The following is a 25,911-nucleotide window of genomic DNA, read 5'->3' on the forward strand; positions in this document are numbered from 1 at the left end:
TCTTTTACCATAGTATTTCCCTTTGGGTTTGCATAACTTAGTGTCCATCTTACACATTTGTATACATGGTAGAGTGGGATGAAGGGCGAGATAGAGCATTTCAACAATGGAGTAATGTTGGATTTGACAATTGTAGTAATCACTTTCTTATTCTAATTTCCAAAAAATATGGTTAAATACATTGATTTGTATTCAAGTTTGAACCTATGTCTTGTATACATTATCATCTTACAAAATTGTACAAATATATGTATATCACATTGGTTAATTGAATGAATGAAAGAATGAATTAAAGAATCTATACATCAAAAAATATTGGATCAAAAGAGCTTGCTTGCAAATTCATCCATGGGGCTTCCTTCTATACGAGAATAGCTTGATTTTTTGGCTACATCTCTCAGTTCTGATAAGCTTCTTCCCAATTGCAATGCCACTTTCATTTCAAACAACTCCCCATTTTCTCTTTTCTCCACATCACATTCATCCAACGTTGATTCTATCGATTCTTGCATAAGCTTAAAGAACCCAGCGTTGTTCCTGTACATCTCGAACACCATACCAACTTGGCCACCGTGCTCGAAGGTGTTCACAGCTGAAGCTAAAGCTCCTGCAACAGCCGCCACTGTTGCCGCCCAAGGGCTGTTGGAAGAAACCATGAAAGCCGATCCTAGAGCTGCTATTCCAGTTAGCAATGGCCCTGATGTAGCTAAAACTTTGTTCATGTTCAAAGCCTTGTTGCCTAATCTCTCGTAATCTTCACTGTCTTTTCTCTTTATTACTTCAACCACTTCTCTCATTTCCATTTCCAATTCCCTGGTCCACCCATTGTTGTTCGTCAATGCTTTGTTTGAGTTTGGAGACTGTTTTGTAGGCCACCAAACAGCAGGCTCTAAACTTGCAGGGAATTTTTCAAGCATAACACCAAGCAAAGGAAGAGGGTAAGCTTTGTCAAGTGCCAACACTTTCTCCATAGCATCATTCACGTCATCTTGGCATGGAGAACCAACAGCAAGTAGGGTTTTGATTTGGGATTGCAGCTGCTTAAACAATCTCGTGGCATTACGTTGCTCTTCCACAAGCTGTGAGGGTTGAATCTTATTCATCAATACCAACATCCCAGTGGCTGCTGAGAACATCACACTGGATGCCAACTTCAAACCCATAGCAGAAACCCCAGCGCCAACGCCAGTTGCGGCGGCGACACCTGCCATGGTTGCGGCGGTGAGGGTAATCATATTGATGGAGTTGAGTAGAAGGGTGTTCCAGTTTTCTCGTTGTTCCCCAATGTTGTTATGCATCTCCACTCTGTCAGCTATGGCCTCTAAGATGGCATACAGTTGAAAGGTATCCATTGAAACAGATGAGGTTTGTTGAACCAATGGTGTGCTATGGACATTGTTTTGGATTGGGATTGTGTTGATGAACCCGTCTTTACTATTCAATTGCTCGGACTGTGTTTTGGGTTGTCGTAATTTAGGGGCTGAAAATCTTACCGATGGGAGCTTTGGGATGGATATAGCAGCACGGATTTGGTTTGAAGCAGAAGATGATGAGAGGAGAAAATTATTAGAAGCATGTAAAGAAGCCATATGTATATATATATATATGTATGTATGTATATATATGAAAAAAGAGAGGAAATATAGAAATTTGGTGGGTTGATTGGAGGCTTTGAGCAAAGGAAATTAAAGAAGAGATTTAGAGATGAAAGGTGAAATGGGGGCGTATTTATAGCAAGCAATGATGGATAGCTGATTTGGTCTGCTAATTTGACTGTCTGATTGAATTGACCAATCTTTGTTACATTAGCTGACCTATTAAAAGGTTGTCTCGTTCAATGTTATATCAAAAAATAAAAGGAAAAACTAACATTCAGTCCTTAAATTCAACAATTTTTTTAAATTTTAGTCCTTTAGTCTATATTAATCTCATAATTTACCAACCTTTTCCGTTTGGATTCATGTGACAATATGACATTCTAATATCGTGCAACGCCATCACCAAAAACTTATATTTTATAAAAGAATTTAGGTTACGACGTGGTACAATGTTAGAATGTTATGTCATAATATAAACCAAAATTAATAAATTTGTCGATTTCATAGACTAATATAAAAAAATGTTTAGAGACCAAATAGAGAAAAATTAAAAAATTTAAGAACTAAAGATTGCCTTATCTCAAAATAAAAATAAAAAAGGGCTCAATATAACATCCGATACCTAAACTTGACAATTTTTTCTTAATTTGATACTTATGTCCACGAAACTAACTAAAAATTTGACTAAGGTAAGTGCACATATCAATTAATAGTATAGCTACGGTGAGCAAACAACAAAGCAAGTAATTACCGTCTTTCTATTATTTAACCGAATAAATCGAGAGATTGATTAAAAATTAAAATTAATTAAATTAATTCACTAATGAACACAATAAAGAACAAAGCAAGAAAATAAACGATTAATAACCAAAAAGTGAAATAATACCCAGTAAAGAATTCACCTAGACTTTATCTGTTACTATTAATCTAAATTACGTAATTTTTTTACTTAATATTTTGATCTCTATAAATCTCTAAATTATGCTAATATCTCTTTCGAGAGTAAGAACAATTGGCTCTAGGTTGATTAATTGAAAATTATTTCTAATTAAAACCCCTATTATCGCATTAACTTGTGCCATGAATTTTCCTATTAGATTTGACTCTAATTCAGTAGATTTATTTCGTCCTATTTCTAGGATTACATGTAACTCCACTCAATTACGCAAGATCTATTCTTAAACAGGGTCTATTCCTCCTCTGATTTAAGCACATCAAACATGGATCAATAGTCTAGAAATATTAAACCAAGAATTAAGCACACATAATTGAGAACAAGAAACTAAATATTTATTGCTTAAAATAAAAATCAAAAGACAGAATTCATCATAGGGTTCATCTCATTAGGTATTCAGAAAATTAGTTAATACTTAAAAATAAAAACATCCGGAGACAGTATAACCACAAAAAACAAAGAAACTCGTGATGGCTTCCTAAGAAATCAAATGCGAGTCTTCAATATTGACGGAAATCTACTTCAGAATCGGCTTCAATGGTGTTTGTCGAGTTGTTTTTTTAAATATTCTATGACAACTCTCTCTTATCTTCTTATGTTTGAATATATGAATTTCCTTCGTAGTTAAAGCCTAAAATACTAATTTATTGAATTAGTAAAATTTTTATTTTATTATGTAACGTTGATATGAATTTCCTGCCTAAAATATTAATTTATTTTTTCCCTTTTTAGTGTTAGATTTTATAAAAAAATGTTTTGACTATTTTTTGTCACCTTTGCTCGATTTAAATATAGTATGTCGAAATTCAAACCTAATAATATTAGATAATAATCTTTTGTCAAATACATATAACAGATTAGACCAAATAATAATAAGTTTTGCTCCATTACTTTGGGAATGGTGGCTCGGTCTTAATTCTAATTATACAAATATTAATATAAAAATATCTAAAAAATGTGAAAAAAAATTATCTGTAAATCATTTTCTATAAAACAAAGTACATCGTATCGCTCAGACCAAATCAAAGTAATTATATAAAAAAATATTTAGAAAAAAAAAAGTGAGACATGGTAGCGAATTACAAGGGCATGAAGTAATGTTGTTACGAAAGAGCTAAGACAAAAGGACCGTTGGTCCCTAAAGACCGGAGGCGGTTGTCTGGTTTGAAGGTTTTATTACTCGTTTTTGGTTTTGAATTTTAGTTGCTAAGACTCAGCCAACAGTTGGGTGACGTCCCAATACCATCAAACATGAGTCGTCTATTTTGTATGCCGATACACCAATGTTGTTCAATTGTAGTTATTCAAGATTTTTAAAGGTTGTCAGCTTAAGTGGATTTAGACATGTAATGTGTTCGTATTAGTTTGGGGCTTAGGGTAGAGTAAAAAATATATATATAAAAACTTAGATAAATTCTTATATGAACTTAAAAATTTGACTCGAATAATTTAAACTTAAATCTTAGCGAAAATGAATTAAGAAATGAAATCTAAATAATTGAAATTTAAAATGAGAAAAATAAAAAACAGAAACTCAAAGTAGGTTACATAGAATCAATTCCAAAGGATATGGTAAATGAAATTTCTATTTCTGTTCATGATTCAACCTGTCTTGTGTACATCATCATCTTCCAAAATTGTACAAACATATGTATATCATTGGTTAATTGAATGAATGAAAGAATCTATACGTCAAAGAATATTGGATCAAAACAGCTTGCTTGCAAATTCATCCATGGGGCTTCCTTCTATACGAGAATAGCTTGATTTTTTGGCTACATCTCTCAGTTCTGATAAGCTTCTTCCCAGTTGCAATGCCACTTTCATTTCAAACAACTCCCCATTTTCTCTTTTCTCCACATCACATTCATCCAACGTTGATTCTATCGATTCTTGCATAAGCTTAAAGAACCCAGCGTTGTTCCTGTACATCTCGAACACCATACCAACTTGGCCACCGTGCTCGAAGGTGTTCACAGCTGAAGCTAAAGCTCCTGCAACAGCCGCTACTGTTGCCGCCCAAGGGCTGTTGGAAGAAACCATGAAAGCCGATCCTAGAGCTGCTATTCCAGTTAGCAATGGCCCTGATGTAGCTAAAACTTTGTTCATGTTCAAAGCCTTGTTGCCTAATCTCTCGTAATCTTCACTGTCTTTTCTCTTTATCACTTCAGCCACTTCTCTCATTTCCATTTCCAATTCCTTGGTCCACCCATTGTTGTTCTTCAATGTTTTGTTTGAGTTTGGAGACTGTTTTGTAGGCCACCAAACAGCAGGCTCTAAACTTGCAGGGAATTTGTCAAGCATAACACCAAGCAAAGGAAGAGGGTAAGCTTTGTCAAGTGCCAACACTTTCTCCATAGCATCATTCACGTCATCTTGGCATGGAGAACCAACAGCAAGTAGGGTTTTGATTTGGGATTGCAGCTGCTTAAACAATCTCGTGGCATTACGTTGCTCTTCCACAAGCTGTGAGGGTTGAATCTTATTCATCAATACCAACATCCCGGTGGCTGCTGAGAACATCACACTGGATGCCAAATTCAAACCCATAACAGAAACCCCGGCGCCAACGCCAGTTGCGGCGGCAACACCTGCCATGGTTGCGGCGGTGAGGGTAATCATATTGATGGAGTTGAGTAGAAGGGTGTTCCAGTTTTCTCGTTGTTCCCCAATGTTGTTATGCATCTCCACTCTGTCAGCTATGGCCTCTAAGATGGCATACAGTTGAAAGGTAGCCATTGAAACAGATGAGGTTTGTTGAACCAATGGTGTGCTATGGACATTGCTTTGGATTGGGATTGTGTTGATGAACCCGTCTTTACTATTCAATTGCTCGGACTGTGTTTTGGGTTGTCGTAATTTAGGGGCTGAAAATCTTACCGATGGGAGCTTTGGGATGGATATAGCAGCACGGATTTGGTTTGAAGAAGAAGATGATGAGAGGAGAAAGTTAGAAGCATGTAAAGAAGCCATATTTAGAAATTTAGAATTTTGAATGGAAATTTAGAAATTTTGTGGGTTGAATTGAAAGGAAATTAAAGAATGGATTTGTAGATGTTTTAGGGATGAAAGGTGAGAGACTGCGATGGAGGCGTATTTATAGCAAACTGTCGATGGTTTAGGCTTAGCTGCTGATTTGGTCTCCTAATGTGTTGGAAAATCTGACTGTCTCCTTGACTTGACTTATCTTTATTACATTGGCTGACCTATTAAGAAGTTGTCTCGTTCAATGTTATATGATAGGTTAAAACATGCCAGGAGTCCCTTTACTTTTCATAAATTTAGAATTTAATCCCTATACTTTTTCTTTTAGGAATTCAGTCTCTCTACTTTTCAGATTTTAAAATTTAAATCTAATTTTGTTAATCCATTAATAAATTGTAATTATAATCTCTTAAAAATTATATTAAGGTTATTAATTTTAATTTATATTTTTATCAATAATTCACCATACAGTTTATTTAACATTAAAGTTATTTCATTCTTTAAATGAATTGGTCAATAATAGACTAAACTAAAAATCAAGGATCACATTGATAACTATATGAACCCAATTGATTAAACTCAAGTTGGTTTCATCTTTGATTTTTAATTTGAAAATCATATTTTTTATTGAATTAGTAAAGTCTATTTATTTATGTAATGTTGAATGTATGAATTTCCTTTTTACTTATCTATAAGAGAGGCTAAATTACTAATTTTTTTTTTCCATTTTTAGTATTAAATTTTATAATAATCGTTTTGATTTTTTTTTCCAACTTTGCTCGAGTATTTGAAAATTTTAAATATTGAATAGAATAATTAATTTAATTTACTAATCTGAATAATTCTAGATAAAATTCTCTCATTTATAATTAACTTTGTCATTGAGTCAAAACTTTATTGACAATCAATTATAAAATTAAGATTTAAGTGCATATTATCTTTCGTTTTAAGGGTTTTAAAAGAGTTATAAGTAATAATAAAAATTATATAAATTCATTGGTTTAAACTAGAAATTTTTTTTCTATGCATTTGAAGTTTGAATTATATAAACTAGGACCAAATCAAACTAAATTCGGGCTAGGGTATAAAAAATATTAAGGTAAATTCATTTTTTATGACTTGAACTTGGCAACGGTTCTCAAATTAGGGGGTTTGAATTTTTTTTCGTCCCAGTTAATCATTGAATTTGACAATTATTTCCACATTTGAGCTTCAACATTTTATTTGTCCAAGTTAATCTCTAAACTTGACAATTGTATCATATTCGTACTTTAACCTTTTTCTCTAACTTTTTCTTAAGAAAATACCAGGGACTAATTTGAAATAAAAAAATCAAGTCTCAGAACAATGGTGCATTAACCCAAAATATTTTAAAATCATAAGGTAGTAGAGGTGAGCATGTAGTAGGCTTGGGTTGTAGCCGAAATGCTTTCAAGACATTTGTAATCATCCCAATATATATTAGAAAAACAATAAGACATGGTAAGGGCATGAAGTTATGTTGTTACGCAAGAGCTAAGACAAAAGGAGCGTTGGTCCCTAAAGACCCTCGGCGGTTGTCTGGTTTGAAGCTTTTATTACGCGTTATTGGCGCTGAAAGTTAGCCAAGTTGCTCCACACTCAGCCAGCAGATGGGTGACATACCAACGAGAAATGGTCTAATTTGTAAGCCAATTATGAAGACAAGAGATCAATGTTTTTCAATCTCCTTCAAGTTTCAAAGATTTCCATGCAATCCATGCATTCCTCAAAGCCAATTCATTTTAAAGGTAGGCATTGAATTGTTTCTACCAGCCTCTTCTTTTCAAACCTATTTGCCTAGTTGGTTCCTAACGTCGTTTTAAATGATCAATCGAGCAGTTTTGGTATTTACTTGTGCCACCCGATATTTTTGATTTACTATTTTACTTTTACATATTTAGCTTTTACAAGGATAAAAATGAAATAATATAGTAATTTTATTTCATCTCTTACAAAATAAACAATTAAGATAGAAAAATCGAGCAAATTAAATATTAGTTCAATTAACATATATGTTGTTGAAGATTTTTAAAAGTTATAAGTTTGAGTGAATTTAGATTTGTACTGTGCGCTTCATGTGAGTGTCATTAATCGGGAGTTTAAAGTATAGTAGAAATATATGAGAAAACACCGAAATGGCCAAAAAAATTTAAATAACCCAAACCTAGAATAACCTAATTAAATAACTCCTCCAAAATGAGTTGGAGTAACAAATCTAATATAACTTCAAACTCCAAATGTTTCCACCACCTAACCAATTAAGTAAAACACGAGTAGAAGGATATGAAACAAAAAATAGTAATCACTTTCTTATTCCAATTTCCAAAGAATGTGGTTAAGATACATTGATTTGTATGCATCAACCCTATTTATATTCAAGATTGAACCTATATCTTGTGTACAAATATATGTATATCATTGGTTAACTGAATGAATCAAAGAATCTATACATCAAAAAATATTGGATCAAAAGAGCTTGCTTGCAAATTCATCCATGGGGCTCCCTTCTATACGAGAATAGCTTGATTTTTTGGCTACATCTCTCAGTTCTGATAAGCTTCTTCCCAATTGCAATGCCACTTTCATTTCAAACAACTCCCCATTTTCTCTTTTCTCCACATCACATTCATCCAACGTTGATTCTATCGATTCTTGCATATGCTTAAAGAACCCAGCGTTGTTCCTGTACATCTCGAACACCATACCAACTTGGCCACCGTGCTCGAAGGTGTTCACAGCTGAAGCTAAAGCTCCTGCAACAGCCGCTACTGTTGCCGCCCAAGGGCTGTTGGAAGAAACCATGAAAGCCGATCCTAGAGCTGCTATTCCAGTTAGCAATGGCCCTGATGTACCTAAAACTTTGTTCATGTTCAAAGCCTTGTTGCCTAATTTCTCGTAATCTTCACTGTCTTTTCTCTTTATTACTTCAACCACTTCTCTCATTTCCATTTCCAATTCCCTGGTCCACCCATTGTTGTTCTTCAATGCTTTGTTTGAGTTTGGAGACTGTTTTCTAGGCCACCAAACAGCAGGCTCTAAACTTGCGGGGAATTTGTCAAGCATAACACCAAGCAAAGGAAGAGGGTAAGCTTTGTCAAGTGCCAACACTTTCTCCATGGCATCATTCACGTCATCTTGGCATGGAGAACCAACAGCAAGTAGGGTTTTGATTTGGGTTTGAAGCTGCTTAAACAATCTCGTGGCATTACGTTGCTCTTCCACATGCTGTGAGGGTTGAATCTTATTCATCAATACCAACATCCCGGTGGCTGCTGAGAACATCACACTGGATGCCAAATTCAAACCCATAACAGAAACCCCAGCGCCAACGCCAGTTGCGGCGGCAACACCTGCCATGGTAGCGGCGGTGAGGGTAATCATGTTGATGGAGTTGAGTAGAAGGGTGTTCCAGTTATCTCGTTGTTCCCCAATGTTTTTATGCATCTCCACTCTGTCGGCTATGGCCTCTAAGACGGCATAAAGTTGAAAGGTAGCCATTGAAACAGATGAGGTTTGTTGAACCAATGGTGTCCTATGGACGTTGTTTTCCATTGGGATTGTGTTGATGGGCCTATCTTTTCTATTCAATTCCTCGGACTGTATAGTGGGTTGTCGTAATTTAGGGGCTGAAAATCATTTTATTTAATTAAAATCAGACCAATTAGATTAAGAATCACTCCAGTTCCAAAAAAATATGTTTTTTTTAATGTTCCAAAAATCTGATTCATTAGATTTCTTGATCAACGTATTTTTATAATCGCACGTGTCTTCATTTGTTTTATGATTTAAATTTAGAGTAATATTTAAATAAAACTCTCTTAGTAATATTATTTCTCAATTATAGTGGGAGATCAGTCTCATGCAATATTAGGCAAAATTAAATGACATAAAAAAAGAAAATATGAATTATTATTTTAGTATTTATCTTTTCAACTTCAACATTACATAATCAAATAAAGTTTTCAAAATCAATAAAAATATGATAATATATGTAATATCAATAAAAATAACTCGACCTGAGATCCGACCCTATATAATAAAATTTTACAGGCATCCACAAGGGGAAAGGATATGCTTCTTCTTTTCTACTGCTAAACTAGAATCTCTTCTATCTCCATATCCGTTGATCAAGAAATCTAATGAATCATCGATCAATAAAATTTTCAATTACTCTCAAATTAAAATTCAAAGATGAAATACATGAAGAAGATAATCTTAGTTTAATCCAATGACTTATTTTACAAGAAAATATATGTAGGCAACAAGAAAGATTATTTTACTTTATTAAATGTAGCTATCATAATCTTCTTTTTATCTACTTTTTGGATGGATAGTGTTATACCTTTTATTAATTAAACATTATCTTGATTAATATCGATATTATTGTTAGTGTAAGAAAAACATAATTTTGGTGTGCTGAAACGTATTATCCTCCTATTTAAGGGTTAGGAGTGTGTTAGCAGTAATCCTAAGCATTGTATCAAAATAAGCTTATTATTTAAAAAATAATGGGTATAAATTTTAATATTATAATTTGAATTTAAAAATTACAAAAAAAATTGAAAATAATTTGAATTAAAACCCATTCAAATAACTTCAGTTTTTTTTTTTACAAGGCATTGAAGGAAATAATTATAATTTATAAACTCTTAAAAAGGTCAGCAGCCAAGTAAACAAGACTTTGTCAAGTGTCTAGAGTGGGTCAAACTTTCCAAACACATGAGAGCAGACCAAATCAGCAGCTAAAGCCTAAGCCATCGTTGTTTGCTATAAATACGCCTCCATTTCACCTTTCATCTCCAAATCTTTTCTTTAGTTTCCTTTGCTCAAACCATCAAATCCACCACAAAATCTCCAAATATCCTCTCTTTTTTTCATACAAGATATTCATAATCATATATAGATATATATGGCATCATTACAAGCTTCTAATTTTCTCCTCTCATCATCTTCTTCTTCTTCAAAGCAAATCCATGCCGCTATATCCATCCCAAAGCTCCCATCGGTAAGATTTTCAGCCCCTAAATTACGACAACCCACTATACAGTCCGAGGAATTGAATAGAAAAGATAGGCCCATCAACACAATCCCAATGGAAAACAACGTCCATAGGACACCATTGGTTCAACAAACCTCATCTGTTTCAATGGCTACCTTTCAACTTTATGCCGTCTTAGAGGCCATAGCTGACAGAGTGGAGATGCATAAAAACATTGGGGAACAACGAGAAAACTGGAACACCCTTCTACTCAACTCCATCAACATGATTACCCTCACCGCCGCTACCATGGCTGGTGTTGCCGCCGCAACTGGCGTTGGCGCTGGGGTTTCTGTTATGGGTTTGAATTTGGCATCCAGTGTGATGTTCTCAGCAGCCACTGGGATGTTGGTATTGATGAATAAGATTCAACCCTCACAGCTTGTGGAAGAGCAACGTAATGCTACCAGATTGTTTAAGCAGCTTCAAACCCAAATCAAAACCCTACTTGCTGTTGGTTCTCCATGCCAAGATGACGTGAATGATGCTATGGAGAAAGTGTTGGCACTTGACAAAGCTTACCCTCTTCCTTTGCTTGGTGTTATGCTTGACAAATTCCCTGCAAGTTTAGAGCCTGCTGTTTGGTGGCCTAGAAAACAGTCTCCAAACTCAAACAAAGCATTGACGAACAACAATGGGTGGACCAGGGAATTGGAAATGGAAATGAGAGAAGTGGTTGAAGTAATAAAGAGAAAAGACAGTGAAGATTACGAGAGATTAGGCAACAAGGCTTTGAACATGAACAAAGTTTTAGCTACATCAGGGCCATTGCTAACTGGAATAGCAGCTCTAGGATCGGCTTTCATGGTTTCTTCCAACAGCCCTTGGGCGGCAACAGTAGCGGCTGTTGCAGGAGCTTTAGCTTCAGCTGTGAACACCTTCGAGCACGGTGGCCAAGTTGGTATGGTGTTCGAGATGTACAGGAACAACGCTGGGTTCTTTAAGCTTATGCAAGAATCGATAGAATCAACGTTGGATGAATGTGATGTGGAGAAAAGAGAAAATGGGGAGTTGTTTGAAATGAAAGTGGCATTGCAACTGGGAAGAAGCTTATCAGAACTGAGAGATGTAGCCAAAAAATCAAGCTATTCTCGTATAGAAGGGAGCTCCATGGATGAATTTGCAAGCAAGCTCTTTTGATCCAATATTTTTTGATGTATAGATTCTTTGATTCATTCAGTTAACCAATGATATACATATATTTGTACAATTTTGTAAAGATGGATGATGTACACAAGATATAGGTTCAATCTTGAATATAAATAGGGTTGATGCATACAAATCAATGTATCTTAACCACATTCTTTGGAAATTGGAATAAGAAAGTGATTACTATTTTTTGTTTCATATCCTTCTAATCGGGTTTTACTTAATTGGTTTAGTGGGGGAGACATTTGGAGTTTGAAGTTATATTAGATTTGGGTTATTTAAAATTTTTTTTGGCCATTTCGGTGTTGTCTCATATATTTTTACTATACTTTAAACCCCGATTAATGACATTCACATGAAGCGCACATTACAAATCTAAATTCACTCAAACCTGTAACTTTTAAAAATCTTCAACAACATATATGTCAATTGAACTAATATTTAATCTGCTCGATTTTTCTATCTTAACTGTTCATTTTGTAAGAGATGAAATAAAATTACTATATTATTTCATTTTTATCCTTTTAAAAGCTAAATATGTAAAAGTAAAATAGTAAATAAAAAATATCGGGTGGCACAAGTAAATACCAAAACTGCTCGATTGATCATTTAAAACGACGTTAGGAACCAACTAGGCAAATAGGTTTGAAAAGAAGAGGCTGGTAGGAACAATTCAATGCCTACCTTTAAAATGAATTGGCTTTGAGGAATGCATGGATTGCATGGAAATCTTTGAAACTCGAAGGAGATTTGAAAAACATTGATCTCTTGTCTTCATAATTGGCTTACAAATTAGACCATTTCTCGTTGGTATGTCACCCATCTGCTGGCTGAGTGTTGAGCAACTTGGCTAACTTTCAGCGCCAATAACGCGTAATAAAAGCTTCAAACCAGACAACCGCCGAGGGTCTTTAGGGACCAACGCTCCTTTTGTCTTAGCTCTTGCGTAACAACATAACTTCATGCCCTTACCATGTCTTATTGTTTTTCTAATATATATTGGGATGATTACAAATGTCTTGAAAGCATTTCGGCTACAACCCAAGCCTACTACATGCTCACCTCTACTACCTTATGATTTTAAAATATTTTGGGTTAATGCACCCTTGTTCTAAGACTTGATTTTTTTTTTCAAATTAGTCCCTGATATTTTCTTTAGAAAAAGTTAGACAAAAAAAGTTAAAGTACGAATATGATACAATTGCCAAGTTTACAGATTAACTTGGACAAATAAAAAGTTCAAGCTCAAATGTGGAAATAATTGTCAAATTCAAGGATTAACTGGGACGAAAAAAATATTCAAACCCCCTAATTTGAGAACCGTTGCCAAGTTCAAATCATAAAAAAATGAATTTACCTTAAAATTTTTTATACCCTAGCCCGAATTTAGTTTGATTTGGTCCTAGTTTATATAATTCAAACTTCAAATGCATAGAAAAAAATTTCTAGTTTAAACCAATGAATTTATATAATTTTTATTATTACTTATAACTCTTTTAAAACCCTTAAAACGAAAGATAATATGCACTTAAATCTTAATTTTATAATTGATTGTCAATAAAGTTTTGACTCAATGACAAAGTTAATTATAAATGAGAGAATTCTATCTAGATTTACTCAGATTAGTAAATTAAATTAAATTAATTATTCAATTCAATATTTAAAATTTTTAAATACTCGAGCAAAGTTGAAAAAAAAGCAAAATGATTATTATAAAATTAAATACTAAAAATGGAAAAAAAAATTTAGTAATTTAGCCTCTGTCTTGTATATAAGTACAAAGGGAATTCATATTTCAACATTACATAATCAAATAGACTTTACTAATTCATATAGTTATCAATGTGATCCTTGATCTTTAGTTTAGTCTATTATTGACCAATTCATTTGAAGAATGAAATATTTTTAATGTTAAATAAACTGTATGGTGAATTATTGATAAAAATATAAATTAAAATTAATAACCTTAATATAATTTTTAAGAGATTATAATTACAATTTATTAATGGATTAACGAAATCAGACTTAAATTTTAAAATCTGAAAAGTAGAGAGACTGAATTCCTAAAAGAAAAAGTATAGGGATTAAATTCTAAATTTATGAAAACTAAAGGGACTCGTGGCATGTTTTAACCTATCATATAACGTTGAACGAGACAACTTCTTAATAGGTCAGCCAATGTAATAAAGATAAGTCAAGTCAAGGAGACAGTCAGATTTTCCAACACATTAGGAGACCAAATCAGCAGCTAAGCCTAAACCATCGTCAGTTTGCTATAAATACGCCTCCATCGCAGTCCCTCACCTTTCATCCCTAAAACATCTACAAATCTATTCTTTAATTTCCTTTCAATTCAACCCACAAAATTTCTAAATTTCCATTCAAAATTCTAAATTTCTAAATATGGCTTCTTTACAAGCTTCTAACTTTCTCCTCTTATCATCTTCTTCTTCAAACCAAATCCGTGCTGCTATATCCATCCCAAAGCTCCCATCGGTAAGATTTTCAGCCCCTAAATTACGACAACCCAAAACACAGTCCGAGCAATTGAATAGTAAAGACGGGTTCATCAACACAATCCCAATCCAAAACAATGTCCATAGCACACCATTGGTTCAACAAACCTCATCTGTTTCAATGGCTACCTTTCAACTGTATGCCATCTTAGAGGCCATAGCTGACAGAGTGGAGATGCATAACAACATTGGGGAACAACGAGATAACTGGAACACCCTTCTACTCAACTCCATCAATATGATTACCCTCACCGCCACAACCATGGCAGGTGTCGCCGCCGCAACTGGCGTTGGCGCTGGGGTTTCTGCTATGGGTTTGAAGTTGGCATCCAGTGTGATGTTCTCAGCAGCCACTGGGATGTTGGTATTGATGAATAAGATTCAACCCTCACAGCTTGTGGAAGAGCAACGTAATGCCACGAGATTGTTTAAGCAGCTGCAATCCCAAATCAAAACCCTACTTGCTGTTGGTTCTCCATGCCAAGATGACGTGAATGATGCTATGGAGAAAGTGTTGGCACTTGACAAAGCTTACCCTCTTCCTTTGCTTGGTGTTATGCTTGAAAAATTCCCTGCAAGTTTAGAGTCTGCTGTTTGGTGGCCTAGAAAACAGTCTCCAAACTCAAACAAAGCATTGAAGAACAATAATGGGTGGACCAAGGAATTGGAAATGGAAATGAGAGGAGTGGTTGAAGTGATAAAGAGAAAAGACAGTGAAGATTACGAGAGATTAGGCAACAAGGCTTTGAACATGAACAAAGTTTTAGCTACATCAGGGCCATTGCTAACTGGAATAGCAGCTCTAGGATCGGCTTTCATGGTTTCTTCCAACAGTCCTTGGGCGGCAACAGTGGCGGCTGTTGCAGGAGCTTTAGCTTCAGCTGTGAACACCTTCGAGCACGGTGGCCAAGTTGGTATGGTGTTCGAGATGTACAGGAACAACGCTGGGTTCTTTAAGCTTATGCAAGAATCGATAGAATCAACGTTGGATGAATGTGATGTGGAGAAAAGAGAAAATGGGGAGTTGTTTGAAATGAAAGTGGCATTGCAACTGGGAAGAAGCTTATCAGAACTGAGAGATGTAGCCAAAAAATCAAGCTATTCTCGTATAGAAGGAAGCCCCATGGATGAATTTGCAAGCAAGCTGTTTTGATCCTATATTTTTTGACGTATAGATTCTTTCATTCATTCAATTAACCAATGATATACATATGTTTGTACAATTTTGGAAGATGATGGTGTACACAAGACAGGTTGAATCATGAACAGAAATAGAAATTTCATGGTTCATGCATACAAATCAACGTATCTCATTTACCATATCCTTTGGAATTGATTCTATGTTTATGTTTTTTATTTTTCTCATTTTAAATTTCAATTATTTAGATTTCATTTCTTAATTCATTTTCGCTAAGATTTAAGTTTAAATAATTCGAGTCAAATTTTCAAGTTCATATAAGAATTGATCTAAGTTTATATATATATGTATATATATGTATATATTCTACTCTACCCTTAAGCCCCAAACTAATACTCACGCGAGGAATACATTTAAAAATCTTCAATAACATCTGTGTCGATTGAACTAATACTCTTCATTGTTATTTTTGCTTCACCGGTCACTAATTTAAGGAAGGAAAGAAAACATAAGAGATTAAATCATTGGGATTTAAGTAAGGATAATGATGGTATTGTGAAATCCATCACCTCCGCCTTCTCTCTTTTTCATTGACCATTTAAAACGATGTTAGATGCAATTATAGAATTTGAATTTGAAAGAGTGTGCCTTCACACTGAATTGGGTTTGAGAGGCAAGGAAAAGGTGTAAATCTTTGAAACATGAACTACAATTGAACAACATTGGTGTGTTGGAGTACAAATTAGACGACTCATGTTTGATGGTATTGGGATGTCACCCAACTGTTGTGCTGAGTCTTAGCAATTGACATTCAATGCCAAAACGAGTAATAAAACCTTCAAACCAGACAACCACCTCTGGTCTTTAGGGACCAACCGTCATTTTGTCTTGGCTCTTTCGTAACAACATTACTGACGATTCTTCTTTTACAGAAAATGACTTACAGATAATTTTTTTCACATTTTTTGGATATTTTTATATTAATATTTGTATAATTTTATTATTTAATTAGAATTAAGACCGAGCCACCATTCCAAAGGTGGAAAACTTAAGTGACAATAAATCTATTTTGAAAACACCAAATTGAATATATTTTATTAAACAAGTTGAGACTCAGAATATTTCTTAATGAATAAACAATTTATAAATATAAGAATTTTTGCTTTCAACTATGTTTTAAAAAAAAACCCAAAAAGTCAAAACATGTTTTATATGAAAAAGATTGTTTGAAAAATTAAGAGTGCATATGATTTTTCTAAATTATACTAAGAGATATGAAACTTTAGTGTTTAATTTGGATTTTAGAGTTGATTTTATGAAAGTTAATTTCTAATATTATTAAGTTTGAATTTTTCGTGATTTTGTTTATAGAATTAAATCAGTGTCAATTGTGAATTTTTTTAATTTTTCATTTATGGATGTGATTTTACAAGGCATTGAAGGAAATAATTATAATTTATAAACTCTTAAAAAGGTCAGCAGCCAAGTAAACAAGACTTTGTCAAGTGTCTAGAGTGGGTCAAACTTTCCAAACACATGAGAGCAGACCAAATCAGCAGCTAAAGCCTAAGCCATCGTTGTTTGCTATAAATACGCCTCCATTTCACCTTTCATCTCCAAATCTTTTCTTTAGTTTCCTTTGCTCAAACCATCAAATCCACCACAAAATCTCCAAATATCCTCTCTTTTTTTCATACAAGATATTCATAATCATATATAGATATATATGGCATCATTACAAGCTTCTAATTTTCTCCTCTCATCATCTTCTTCTTCTTCAAAGCAAATCCATGCCGCTATATCCATCCCAAAGCTCCCATCGGTAAGATTTTCAGCCCCTAAATTACGACAACCCACTATACAGTCCGAGGAATTGAATAGAAAAGATAGGCCCATCAACACAATCCCAATGGAAAACAACGTCCATAGGACACCATTGGTTCAACAAACCTCATCTGTTTCAATGGCTACCTTTCAACTTTATGCCGTCTTAGAGGCCATAGCTGACAGAGTGGAGATGCATAAAAACATTGGGGAACAACGAGAAAACTGGAACACCCTTCTACTCAACTCCATCAACATGATTACCCTCACCGCCGCTACCATGGCTGGTGTTGCCGCCGCAACTGGCGTTGGCGCTGGGGTTTCTGTTATGGGTTTGAATTTGGCATCCAGTGTGATGTTCTCAGCAGCCACTGGGATGTTGGTATTGATGAATAAGATTCAACCCTCACAGCTTGTGGAAGAGCAACGTAATGCTACCAGATTGTTTAAGCAGCTTCAAACCCAAATCAAAACCCTACTTGCTGTTGGTTCTCCATGCCAAGATGACGTGAATGATGCTATGGAGAAAGTGTTGGCACTTGACAAAGCTTACCCTCTTCCTTTGCTTGGTGTTATGCTTGACAAATTCCCTGCAAGTTTAGAGCCTGCTGTTTGGTGGCCTAGAAAACAGTCTCCAAACTCAAACAAAGCATTGACGAACAACAATGGGTGGACCAGGGAATTGGAAATGGAAATGAGAGAAGTGGTTGAAGTAATAAAGAGAAAAGACAGTGAAGATTACGAGAGATTAGGCAACAAGGCTTTGAACATGAACAAAGTTTTAGCTACATCAGGGCCATTGCTAACTGGAATAGCAGCTCTAGGATCGGCTTTCATGGTTTCTTCCAACAGCCCTTGGGCGGCAACAGTAGCGGCTGTTGCAGGAGCTTTAGCTTCAGCTGTGAACACCTTCGAGCACGGTGGCCAAGTTGGTATGGTGTTCGAGATGTACAGGAACAACGCTGGGTTCTTTAAGCTTATGCAAGAATCGATAGAATCAACGTTGGATGAATGTGATGTGGAGAAAAGAGAAAATGGGGAGTTGTTTGAAATGAAAGTGGCATTGCAACTGGGAAGAAGCTTATCAGAACTGAGAGATGTAGCCAAAAAATCAAGCTATTCTCGTATAGAAGGGAGCTCCATGGATGAATTTGCAAGCAAGCTCTTTTGATCCAATATTTTTTGATGTATAGATTCTTTGATTCATTCAGTTAACCAATGATATACATATATTTGTACAATTTTGTAAAGATGGATGATGTACACAAGATATAGGTTCAATCTTGAATATAAATAGGGTTGATGCATACAAATCAATGTATCTTAACCACATTCTTTGGAAATTGGAATAAGAAAGTGATTACTATTTTTTGTTTCATATCCTTCTAATCGGGTTTTACTTAATTGGTTTAGTGGGGGAGACATTTGGAGTTTGAAGTTATATTAGATTTGGGTTATTTAAAATTTTTTTTGGCCATTTCGGTGTTGTCTCATATATTTTTACTATACTTTAAACCCCGATTAATGACATTCACATGAAGCGCACATTACAAATCTAAATTCACTCAAACCTGTAACTTTTAAAAATCTTCAACAACATATATGTCAATTGAACTAATATTTAATCTGCTCGATTTTTCTATCTTAACTGTTCATTTTGTAAGAGATGAAATAAAATTACTATATTATTTCATTTTTATCCTTTTAAAAGCTAAATATGTAAAAGTAAAATAGTAAATAAAAAATATCGGGTGGCACAAGTAAATACCAAAACTGCTCGATTGATCATTTAAAACGACGTTAGGAACCAACTAGGCAAATAGGTTTGAAAAGAAGAGGCTGGTAGAAACAATTCAATGCCTACCTTTAAAATGAATTGGCTTTGAGGAATGCATGGATTGCATGGAAATCTTTGAAACTCGAAGGAGATTTGAAAAACATTGATCTCTTGTCTTCATAATTGGCTTACAAATTAGACCATTTCTCGTTGGTATGTCACCCATCTGCTGGCTGAGTGTTGAGCAACTTGGCTAACTTTCAGCGCCAATAACGCGTAATAAAAGCTTCAAACCAGACAACCGCCGAGGGTCTTTAGGGACCAACGCTCCTTTTGTCTTAGCTCTTGCGTAACAACATAACTTCATGCCCTTACCATGTCTTATTGTTTTTCTAATATATATTGGGATGATTACAAATGTCTTGAAAGCATTTCGGCTACAACCCAAGCCTACTACATGCTCACCTCTACTACCTTATGATTTTAAAATATTTTGGGTTAATGCACCCTTGTTCTAAGACTTGATTTTTTTTTTCAAATTAGTCCCTGATATTTTCTTTAGAAAAAGTTAGACAAAAAAAAGTTAAAGTACGAATATGATACAATTGCCAAGTTTACAGATTAACTTGGACAAATAAAAAGTTCAAGCTCAAATGTGGAAATAATTGTCAAATTCAAGGATTAACTGGGACGAAAAAAATATTCAAACCCCCTAATTTGAGAACCGTTGCCAAGTTCAAATCATAAAAAAATGAATTTACCTTAAAATTTTTTATACCCTAGCCCGAATTTAGTTTGATTTGGTCCTAGTTTATATAATTCAAACTTCAAATGCATAGAAAAAAATTTCTAGTTTAAACCAATGAATTTATATAATTTTTATTATTACTTATAACTCTTTTAAAACCCTTAAAACGAAAGATAATATGCACTTAAATCTTAATTTTATAATTGATTGTCAATAAAGTTTTGACTCAATGACAAAGTTAATTATAAATGAGAGAATTCTATCTAGATTTACTCAGATTAGTAAATTAAATTAAATTAATTATTCAATTCAATATTTAAAATTTTTAAATACTCGAGCAAAGTTGAAAAAAAAGCAAAATGATTATTATAAAATTAAATACTAAAAATGGAAAAAAAATTTAGTAATTTAGCCTCTGTCTTGTATATAAGTACAAAGGGAATTCATATTTCAACATTACATAATCAAATAGACTTTACTAATTCATATAGTTATCAATGTGATCCTTGATCTTTAGTTTAGTCTATTATTGACCAATTCATTTGAAGAATGAAATATTTTTAATGTTAAATAAACTGTATGGTGAATTATTGATAAAAATATAAATTAAAATTAATAACCTTAATATAATTTTTAAGAGATTATAATTACAATTTATTAATGGATTAACGAAATCAGACTTAAATTTTAAAATCTGAAAAGTAGAGAGACTGAATTCCTAAAAGAAAAAGTATAGGGATTAAATTCTAAATTTATGAAAACTAAAGGGACTCGTGGCATGTTTTAACCTATCATATAACGTTGAACGAGACAACTTCTTAATAGGTCAGCCAATGTAATAAAGATAAGTCAAGTCAAGGAGACAGTCAGATTTTCCAACACATTAGGAGACCAAATCAGCAGCTAAGCCTAAACCATCGTCAGTTTGCTATAAATACGCCTCCATCGCAGTCCCTCACCTTTCATCCCTAAAACATCTACAAATCTATTCTTTAATTTCCTTTCAATTCAACCCACAAAATTTCTAAATTTCCATTCAAAATTCTAAATTTCTAAATATGGCTTCTTTACAAGCTTCTAACTTTCTCCTCTTATCATCTTCTTCTTCAAACCAAATCCGTGCTGCTATATCCATCCCAAAGCTCCCATCGGTAAGATTTTCAGCCCCTAAATTACGACAACCCAAAACACAGTCCGAGCAATTGAATAGTAAAGACGGGTTCATCAACACAATCCCAATCCAAAACAATGTCCATAGCACACCATTGGTTCAACAAACCTCATCTGTTTCAATGGCTACCTTTCAACTGTATGCCATCTTAGAGGCCATAGCTGACAGAGTGGAGATGCATAACAACATTGGGGAACAACGAGATAACTGGAACACCCTTCTACTCAACTCCATCAATATGATTACCCTCACCGCCACAACCATGGCAGGTGTCGCCGCCGCAACTGGCGTTGGCGCTGGGGTTTCTGCTATGGGTTTGAAGTTGGCATCCAGTGTGATGTTCTCAGCAGCCACTGGGATGTTGGTATTGATGAATAAGATTCAACCCTCACAGCTTGTGGAAGAGCAACGTAATGCCACGAGATTGTTTAAGCAGCTGCAATCCCAAATCAAAACCCTACTTGCTGTTGGTTCTCCATGCCAAGATGACGTGAATGATGCTATGGAGAAAGTGTTGGCACTTGACAAAGCTTACCCTCTTCCTTTGCTTGGTGTTATGCTTGAAAAATTCCCTGCAAGTTTAGAGTCTGCTGTTTGGTGGCCTAGAAAACAGTCTCCAAACTCAAACAAAGCATTGAAGAACAATAATGGGTGGACCAAGGAATTGGAAATGGAAATGAGAGGAGTGGTTGAAGTGATAAAGAGAAAAGACAGTGAAGATTACGAGAGATTAGGCAACAAGGCTTTGAACATGAACAAAGTTTTAGCTACATCAGGGCCATTGCTAACTGGAATAGCAGCTCTAGGATCGGCTTTCATGGTTTCTTCCAACAGTCCTTGGGCGGCAACAGTGGCGGCTGTTGCAGGAGCTTTAGCTTCAGCTGTGAACACCTTCGAGCACGGTGGCCAAGTTGGTATGGTGTTCGAGATGTACAGGAACAACGCTGGGTTCTTTAAGCTTATGCAAGAATCGATAGAATCAACGTTGGATGAATGTGATGTGGAGAAAAGAGAAAATGGGGAGTTGTTTGAAATGAAAGTGGCATTGCAACTGGGAAGAAGCTTATCAGAACTGAGAGATGTAGCCAAAAAATCAAGCTATTCTCGTATAGAAGGAAGCCCCATGGATGAATTTGCAAGCAAGCTGTTTTGATCCTATATTTTTTGACGTATAGATTCTTTCATTCATTCAATTAACCAATGATATACATATGTTTGTACAATTTTGGAAGATGATGGTGTACACAAGACAGGTTGAATCATGAACAGAAATAGAAATTTCATGGTTCATGCATACAAATCAACGTATCTCATTTACCATATCCTTTGGAATTGATTCTATGTTTATGTTTTTATTTTTCTCATTTTAAATTTCAATTATTTAGATTTCATTTCTTAATTCATTTTCGCTAAGATTTAAGTTTAAATAATTCGAGTCAAATTTTCAAGTTCATATAAGAATTGATCTAAGTTTATATATATATGTATATATATGTATATATTCTACTCTACCCTTAAGCCCCAAACTAATACTCACGCGAGGAATACATTTAAAATCTTCAATAACATCTGTGTCGATTGAACTAATACTCTTCATTGTTATTTTTGCTTCACCGGTCACTAATTTAAGGAAGGAAAGAAAACATAAGAGATTAAATCATTGGGATTTAAGTAAGGATAATGATGGTATTGTGAAATCCATCACCTCCGCCTTCTCTCTTTTTCATTGACCATTTAAAACGATGTTAGATGCAATTATAGAATTTGAATTTGAAAGAGTGTGCCTTCACACTGAATTGGGTTTGAGAGGCAAGGAAAAGGTGTAAATCTTTGAAACATGAACTACAATTGAACAACATTGGTGTGTTGGAGTACAAATTAGACGACTCATGTTTGATGGTATTGGGATGTCACCCAACTGTTGTGCTGAGTCTTAGCAATTGACATTCAATGCCAAAACGAGTAATAAAACCTTCAAACCAGACAACCACCTCTGGTCTTTAGGGACCAACCGTCATTTTGTCTTGGCTCTTTCGTAACAACATTACTGACGATTCTTCTTTTACAGAAAATGACTTACAGATAATTTTTTTCACATTTTTTGGATATTTTTATATTAATATTTGTATAATTTTATTATTTAATTAGAATTAAGACCGAGCCACCATTCCAAAGGTGGAAAACTTAAGTGACAATAAATCTATTTTGAAAACACCAAATTGAATATATTTTATTAAACAAGTTGAGACTCAGAATATTTCTTAATGAATAAACAATTTATAAATATAAGAATTTTTGCTTTCAACTATGTTTTAAAAAAAAACCCAAAAAGTCAAAACATGTTTTATATGAAAAAGATTGTTTGAAAAATTAAGAGTGCATATGATTTTTCTAAATTATACTAAGAGATATGAAACTTTAGTGTTTAATTTGGATTTTAGAGTTGATTTTATGAAAGTTAATTTCTAATATTATTAAGTTTGAATTTTTCGTGATTTTGTTTATAGAATTAAATCAGTGTCAATTGTGAATTTTTTAATTTTTCATTTATGGATGTGATTTTACAAGGCATTGAAGGAAATAATTATAATTTATAAACTCTTAAAAAGGTCAGCAGCCAAGTAAACAAGACTTTGTCAAGTGTCTAGAGTGGGTCAAACTTTCCAAACACATGAGAGCAGACCAAATCAGCAGCTAAAGCCTAAGCCATCGTTGTTTGCTATAAATACGCCTCCATTTCACCTTTCATCTCCAAATCTTTTCTTTAGTTTCCTTTGCTCAAACCATCAAATCCACCACAAAATCTCCAAATATCCTCTCTTTTTTTCATACAAGATATTCATAATCATATATAGATATATATGGCATCATTACAAGCTTCTAATTTTCTCCTCTCATCATCTTCTTCTTCTTCAAAGCAAATCCATGCCGCTATATCCATCCCAAAGCTCCCATCGGTAAGATTTTCAGCCCCTAAATTACGACAACCCACTATACAGTCCGAGGAATTGAATAGAAAAGATAGGCCCATCAACACAATCCCAATGGAAAACAACGTCCATAGGACACCATTGGTTCAACAAACCTCATCTGTTTCAATGGCTACCTTTCAACTTTATGCCGTCTTAGAGGCCATAGCTGACAGAGTGGAGATGCATAAAAACATTGGGGAACAACGAGAAAACTGGAACACCCTTCTACTCAACTCCATCAACATGATTACCCTCACCGCCGCTACCATGGCTGGTGTTGCCGCCGCAACTGGCGTTGGCGCTGGGGTTTCTGTTATGGGTTTGAATTTGGCATCCAGTGTGATGTTCTCAGCAGCCACTGGGATGTTGGTATTGATGAATAAGATTCAACCCTCACAGCTTGTGGAAGAGCAACGTAATGCTACCAGATTGTTTAAGCAGCTTCAAACCCAAATCAAAACCCTACTTGCTGTTGGTTCTCCATGCCAAGATGACGTGAATGATGCTATGGAGAAAGTGTTGGCACTTGACAAAGCTTACCCTCTTCCTTTGCTTGGTGTTATGCTTGACAAATTCCCTGCAAGTTTAGAGCCTGCTGTTTGGTGGCCTAGAAAACAGTCTCCAAACTCAAACAAAGCATTGACGAACAACAATGGGTGGACCAGGGAATTGGAAATGGAAATGAGAGAAGTGGTTGAAGTAATAAAGAGAAAAGACAGTGAAGATTACGAGAGATTAGGCAACAAGGCTTTGAACATGAACAAAGTTTTAGCTACATCAGGGCCATTGCTAACTGGAATAGCAGCTCTAGGATCGGCTTTCATGGTTTCTTCCAACAGCCCTTGGGCGGCAACAGTAGCGGCTGTTGCAGGAGCTTTAGCTTCAGCTGTGAACACCTTCGAGCACGGTGGCCAAGTTGGTATGGTGTTCGAGATGTACAGGAACAACGCTGGGTTCTTTAAGCTTATGCAAGAATCGATAGAATCAACGTTGGATGAATGTGATGTGGAGAAAAGAGAAAATGGGGAGTTGTTTGAAATGAAAGTGGCATTGCAACTGGGAAGAAGCTTATCAGAACTGAGAGATGTAGCCAAAAATCAAGCTATTCTCGTATAGAAGGGAGCTCCATGGATGAATTTGCAAGCAAGCTCTTTTGATCCAATATTTTTTGATGTATAGATTCTTTGATTCATTCAGTTAACCAATGATATACATATATTTGTACAATTTTGTAAAGATGGATGATGTACACAAGATATAGGTTCAATCTTGAATATAAATAGGGTTGATGCATACAAATCAATGTATCTTAACCACATTCTTTGGAAATTGGAATAAGAAAGTGATTACTATTTTTTGTTTCATATCCTTCTAATCGGGTTTTACTTAATTGGTTTAGTGGGGGAGACATTTGGAGTTTGAAGTTATATTAGATTTGGGTTATTTAAAATTTTTTTGGCCATTTCGGTGTTGTCTCATATATTTTTACTATACTTTAAACCCCGATTAATGACATTCACATGAAGCGCACATTACAAATCTAAATTCACTCAAACCTGTAACTTTTAAAAATCTTCAACAACATATATGTCAATTGAACTAATATTTAATCTGCTCGATTTTTCTATCTTAACTGTTCATTTTGTAAGAGATGAAATAAAATTACTATATTATTTCATTTTTATCCTTTTAAAAGCTAAATATGTAAAAGTAAAATAGTAAATAAAAATATCGGGTGGCACAAGTAAATACCAAAACTGCTCGATTGATCATTTAAAACGACGTTAGGAACCAACTAGGCAAATAGGTTTGAAAAGAAGAGGCTGGTAGAAACAATTCAATGCCTACCTTTAAAATGAATTGGCTTTGAGGAATGCATGGATTGCATGGAAATCTTTGAAACTCGAAGGAGATTTGAAAAACATTGATCTCTTGTCTTCATAATTGGCTTACAAATTAGACCATTTCTCGTTGGTATGTCACCCATCTGCTGGCTGAGTGTTGAGCAACTTGGCTAAC

General features: G+C 34.6%; 7 protein-coding genes and 1 pseudogene across 7 annotated transcripts; 5 read left to right on the forward strand and 3 right to left on the reverse strand.

The window, feature by feature from the left end:
* Nucleotides 1-320: 320 nt before the first annotated feature.
* On the reverse strand, nt 321-1,675 carry LOC107887964 (probable F-box protein At4g22030). Its single transcript, XM_016812172.2, has one exon. The coding sequence runs from the start codon at nt 1,587-1,589 to the stop codon at nt 321-323; it is 1,269 nt and encodes a 422-aa protein (XP_016667661.2). The 5' UTR covers nt 1,590-1,675.
* A 2,485-nt stretch (nt 1,676-4,160) lies between these two features.
* Nucleotides 4,161-5,567, reverse strand: LOC107887963 (probable F-box protein At4g22030). Its single transcript, XM_041096347.1, has one exon. The coding sequence runs from the start codon at nt 5,524-5,526 to the stop codon at nt 4,261-4,263; it is 1,266 nt and encodes a 421-aa protein (XP_040952281.1). The 5' UTR covers nt 5,527-5,567; the 3' UTR covers nt 4,161-4,260.
* Nucleotides 5,568-7,998: 2,431 nt separating this feature from the next.
* LOC107887962 (probable F-box protein At4g22030) lies at nt 7,999-9,175 on the reverse strand. The gene has a single exon (XM_016812171.2). It carries the CDS (start codon nt 9,109-9,111, stop codon nt 8,026-8,028), a length of 1,086 nt encoding a protein of 361 aa, XP_016667660.2. The 5' UTR covers nt 9,112-9,175; the 3' UTR covers nt 7,999-8,025.
* A 1,198-nt stretch (nt 9,176-10,373) lies between these two features.
* On the forward strand, nt 10,374-11,969 carry LOC121218701 (probable F-box protein At4g22030). The gene has a single exon (XM_041096348.1). It carries the CDS (start codon nt 10,469-10,471, stop codon nt 11,735-11,737), a length of 1,269 nt encoding a protein of 422 aa, XP_040952282.1. The 5' UTR covers nt 10,374-10,468; the 3' UTR covers nt 11,738-11,969.
* Nucleotides 11,970-14,082: 2,113 nt separating this feature from the next.
* On the forward strand, nt 14,083-15,584 carry LOC121218702 (probable F-box protein At4g22030). The gene has a single exon (XM_041096349.1). The coding sequence runs from the start codon at nt 14,150-14,152 to the stop codon at nt 15,413-15,415; it is 1,266 nt and encodes a 421-aa protein (XP_040952283.1). The 5' UTR covers nt 14,083-14,149; the 3' UTR covers nt 15,416-15,584.
* A 1,447-nt stretch (nt 15,585-17,031) lies between these two features.
* On the forward strand, nt 17,032-18,627 carry LOC121218703 (probable F-box protein At4g22030). The gene has a single exon (XM_041096350.1). The coding sequence runs from the start codon at nt 17,127-17,129 to the stop codon at nt 18,393-18,395; it is 1,269 nt and encodes a 422-aa protein (XP_040952284.1). The 5' UTR covers nt 17,032-17,126; the 3' UTR covers nt 18,396-18,627.
* A 2,113-nt stretch (nt 18,628-20,740) lies between these two features.
* LOC121218704 (probable F-box protein At4g22030) lies at nt 20,741-22,242 on the forward strand. The gene has a single exon (XM_041096351.1). It carries the CDS (start codon nt 20,808-20,810, stop codon nt 22,071-22,073), a length of 1,266 nt encoding a protein of 421 aa, XP_040952285.1. The 5' UTR covers nt 20,741-20,807; the 3' UTR covers nt 22,074-22,242.
* Nucleotides 22,243-23,686: 1,444 nt separating this feature from the next.
* LOC121218705 (probable F-box protein At4g22030) lies at nt 23,687-25,049 on the forward strand (annotated as a pseudogene).
* Nucleotides 25,050-25,911: the final 862 nt, after the last annotated feature.

The sequence above is a fragment of the Gossypium hirsutum genome, chromosome D06 (assembly GCF_007990345.1).
Source record: "Gossypium hirsutum isolate 1008001.06 chromosome D06, Gossypium_hirsutum_v2.1, whole genome shotgun sequence".
Lineage (NCBI taxonomy): Eukaryota > Viridiplantae > Streptophyta > Magnoliopsida > Malvales > Malvaceae > Gossypium > Gossypium hirsutum.

Bases quoted from the DNA above. Each gene is read 5' to 3' on its own strand.
- LOC107887964 (XM_016812172.2), bottom strand. From the start codon at position 1,589: ATGGCTTCTTTACATGCTTCTAATAATTTTCTCCTCTCATCATCTTCT.
- LOC107887963 (XM_041096347.1), bottom strand. From the start codon at position 5,526: ATGGCTTCTTTACATGCTTCTAACTTTCTCCTCTCATCATCTTCTTCT.
- LOC107887962 (XM_016812171.2), bottom strand. From the start codon at position 9,111: ATGGAAAACAACGTCCATAGGACACCATTGGTTCAACAAACCTCATCT.
- LOC121218701 (XM_041096348.1), top strand. From the start codon at position 10,469: ATGGCATCATTACAAGCTTCTAATTTTCTCCTCTCATCATCTTCTTCT.
- LOC121218702 (XM_041096349.1), top strand. From the start codon at position 14,150: ATGGCTTCTTTACAAGCTTCTAACTTTCTCCTCTTATCATCTTCTTCT.
- LOC121218703 (XM_041096350.1), top strand. From the start codon at position 17,127: ATGGCATCATTACAAGCTTCTAATTTTCTCCTCTCATCATCTTCTTCT.
- LOC121218704 (XM_041096351.1), top strand. From the start codon at position 20,808: ATGGCTTCTTTACAAGCTTCTAACTTTCTCCTCTTATCATCTTCTTCT.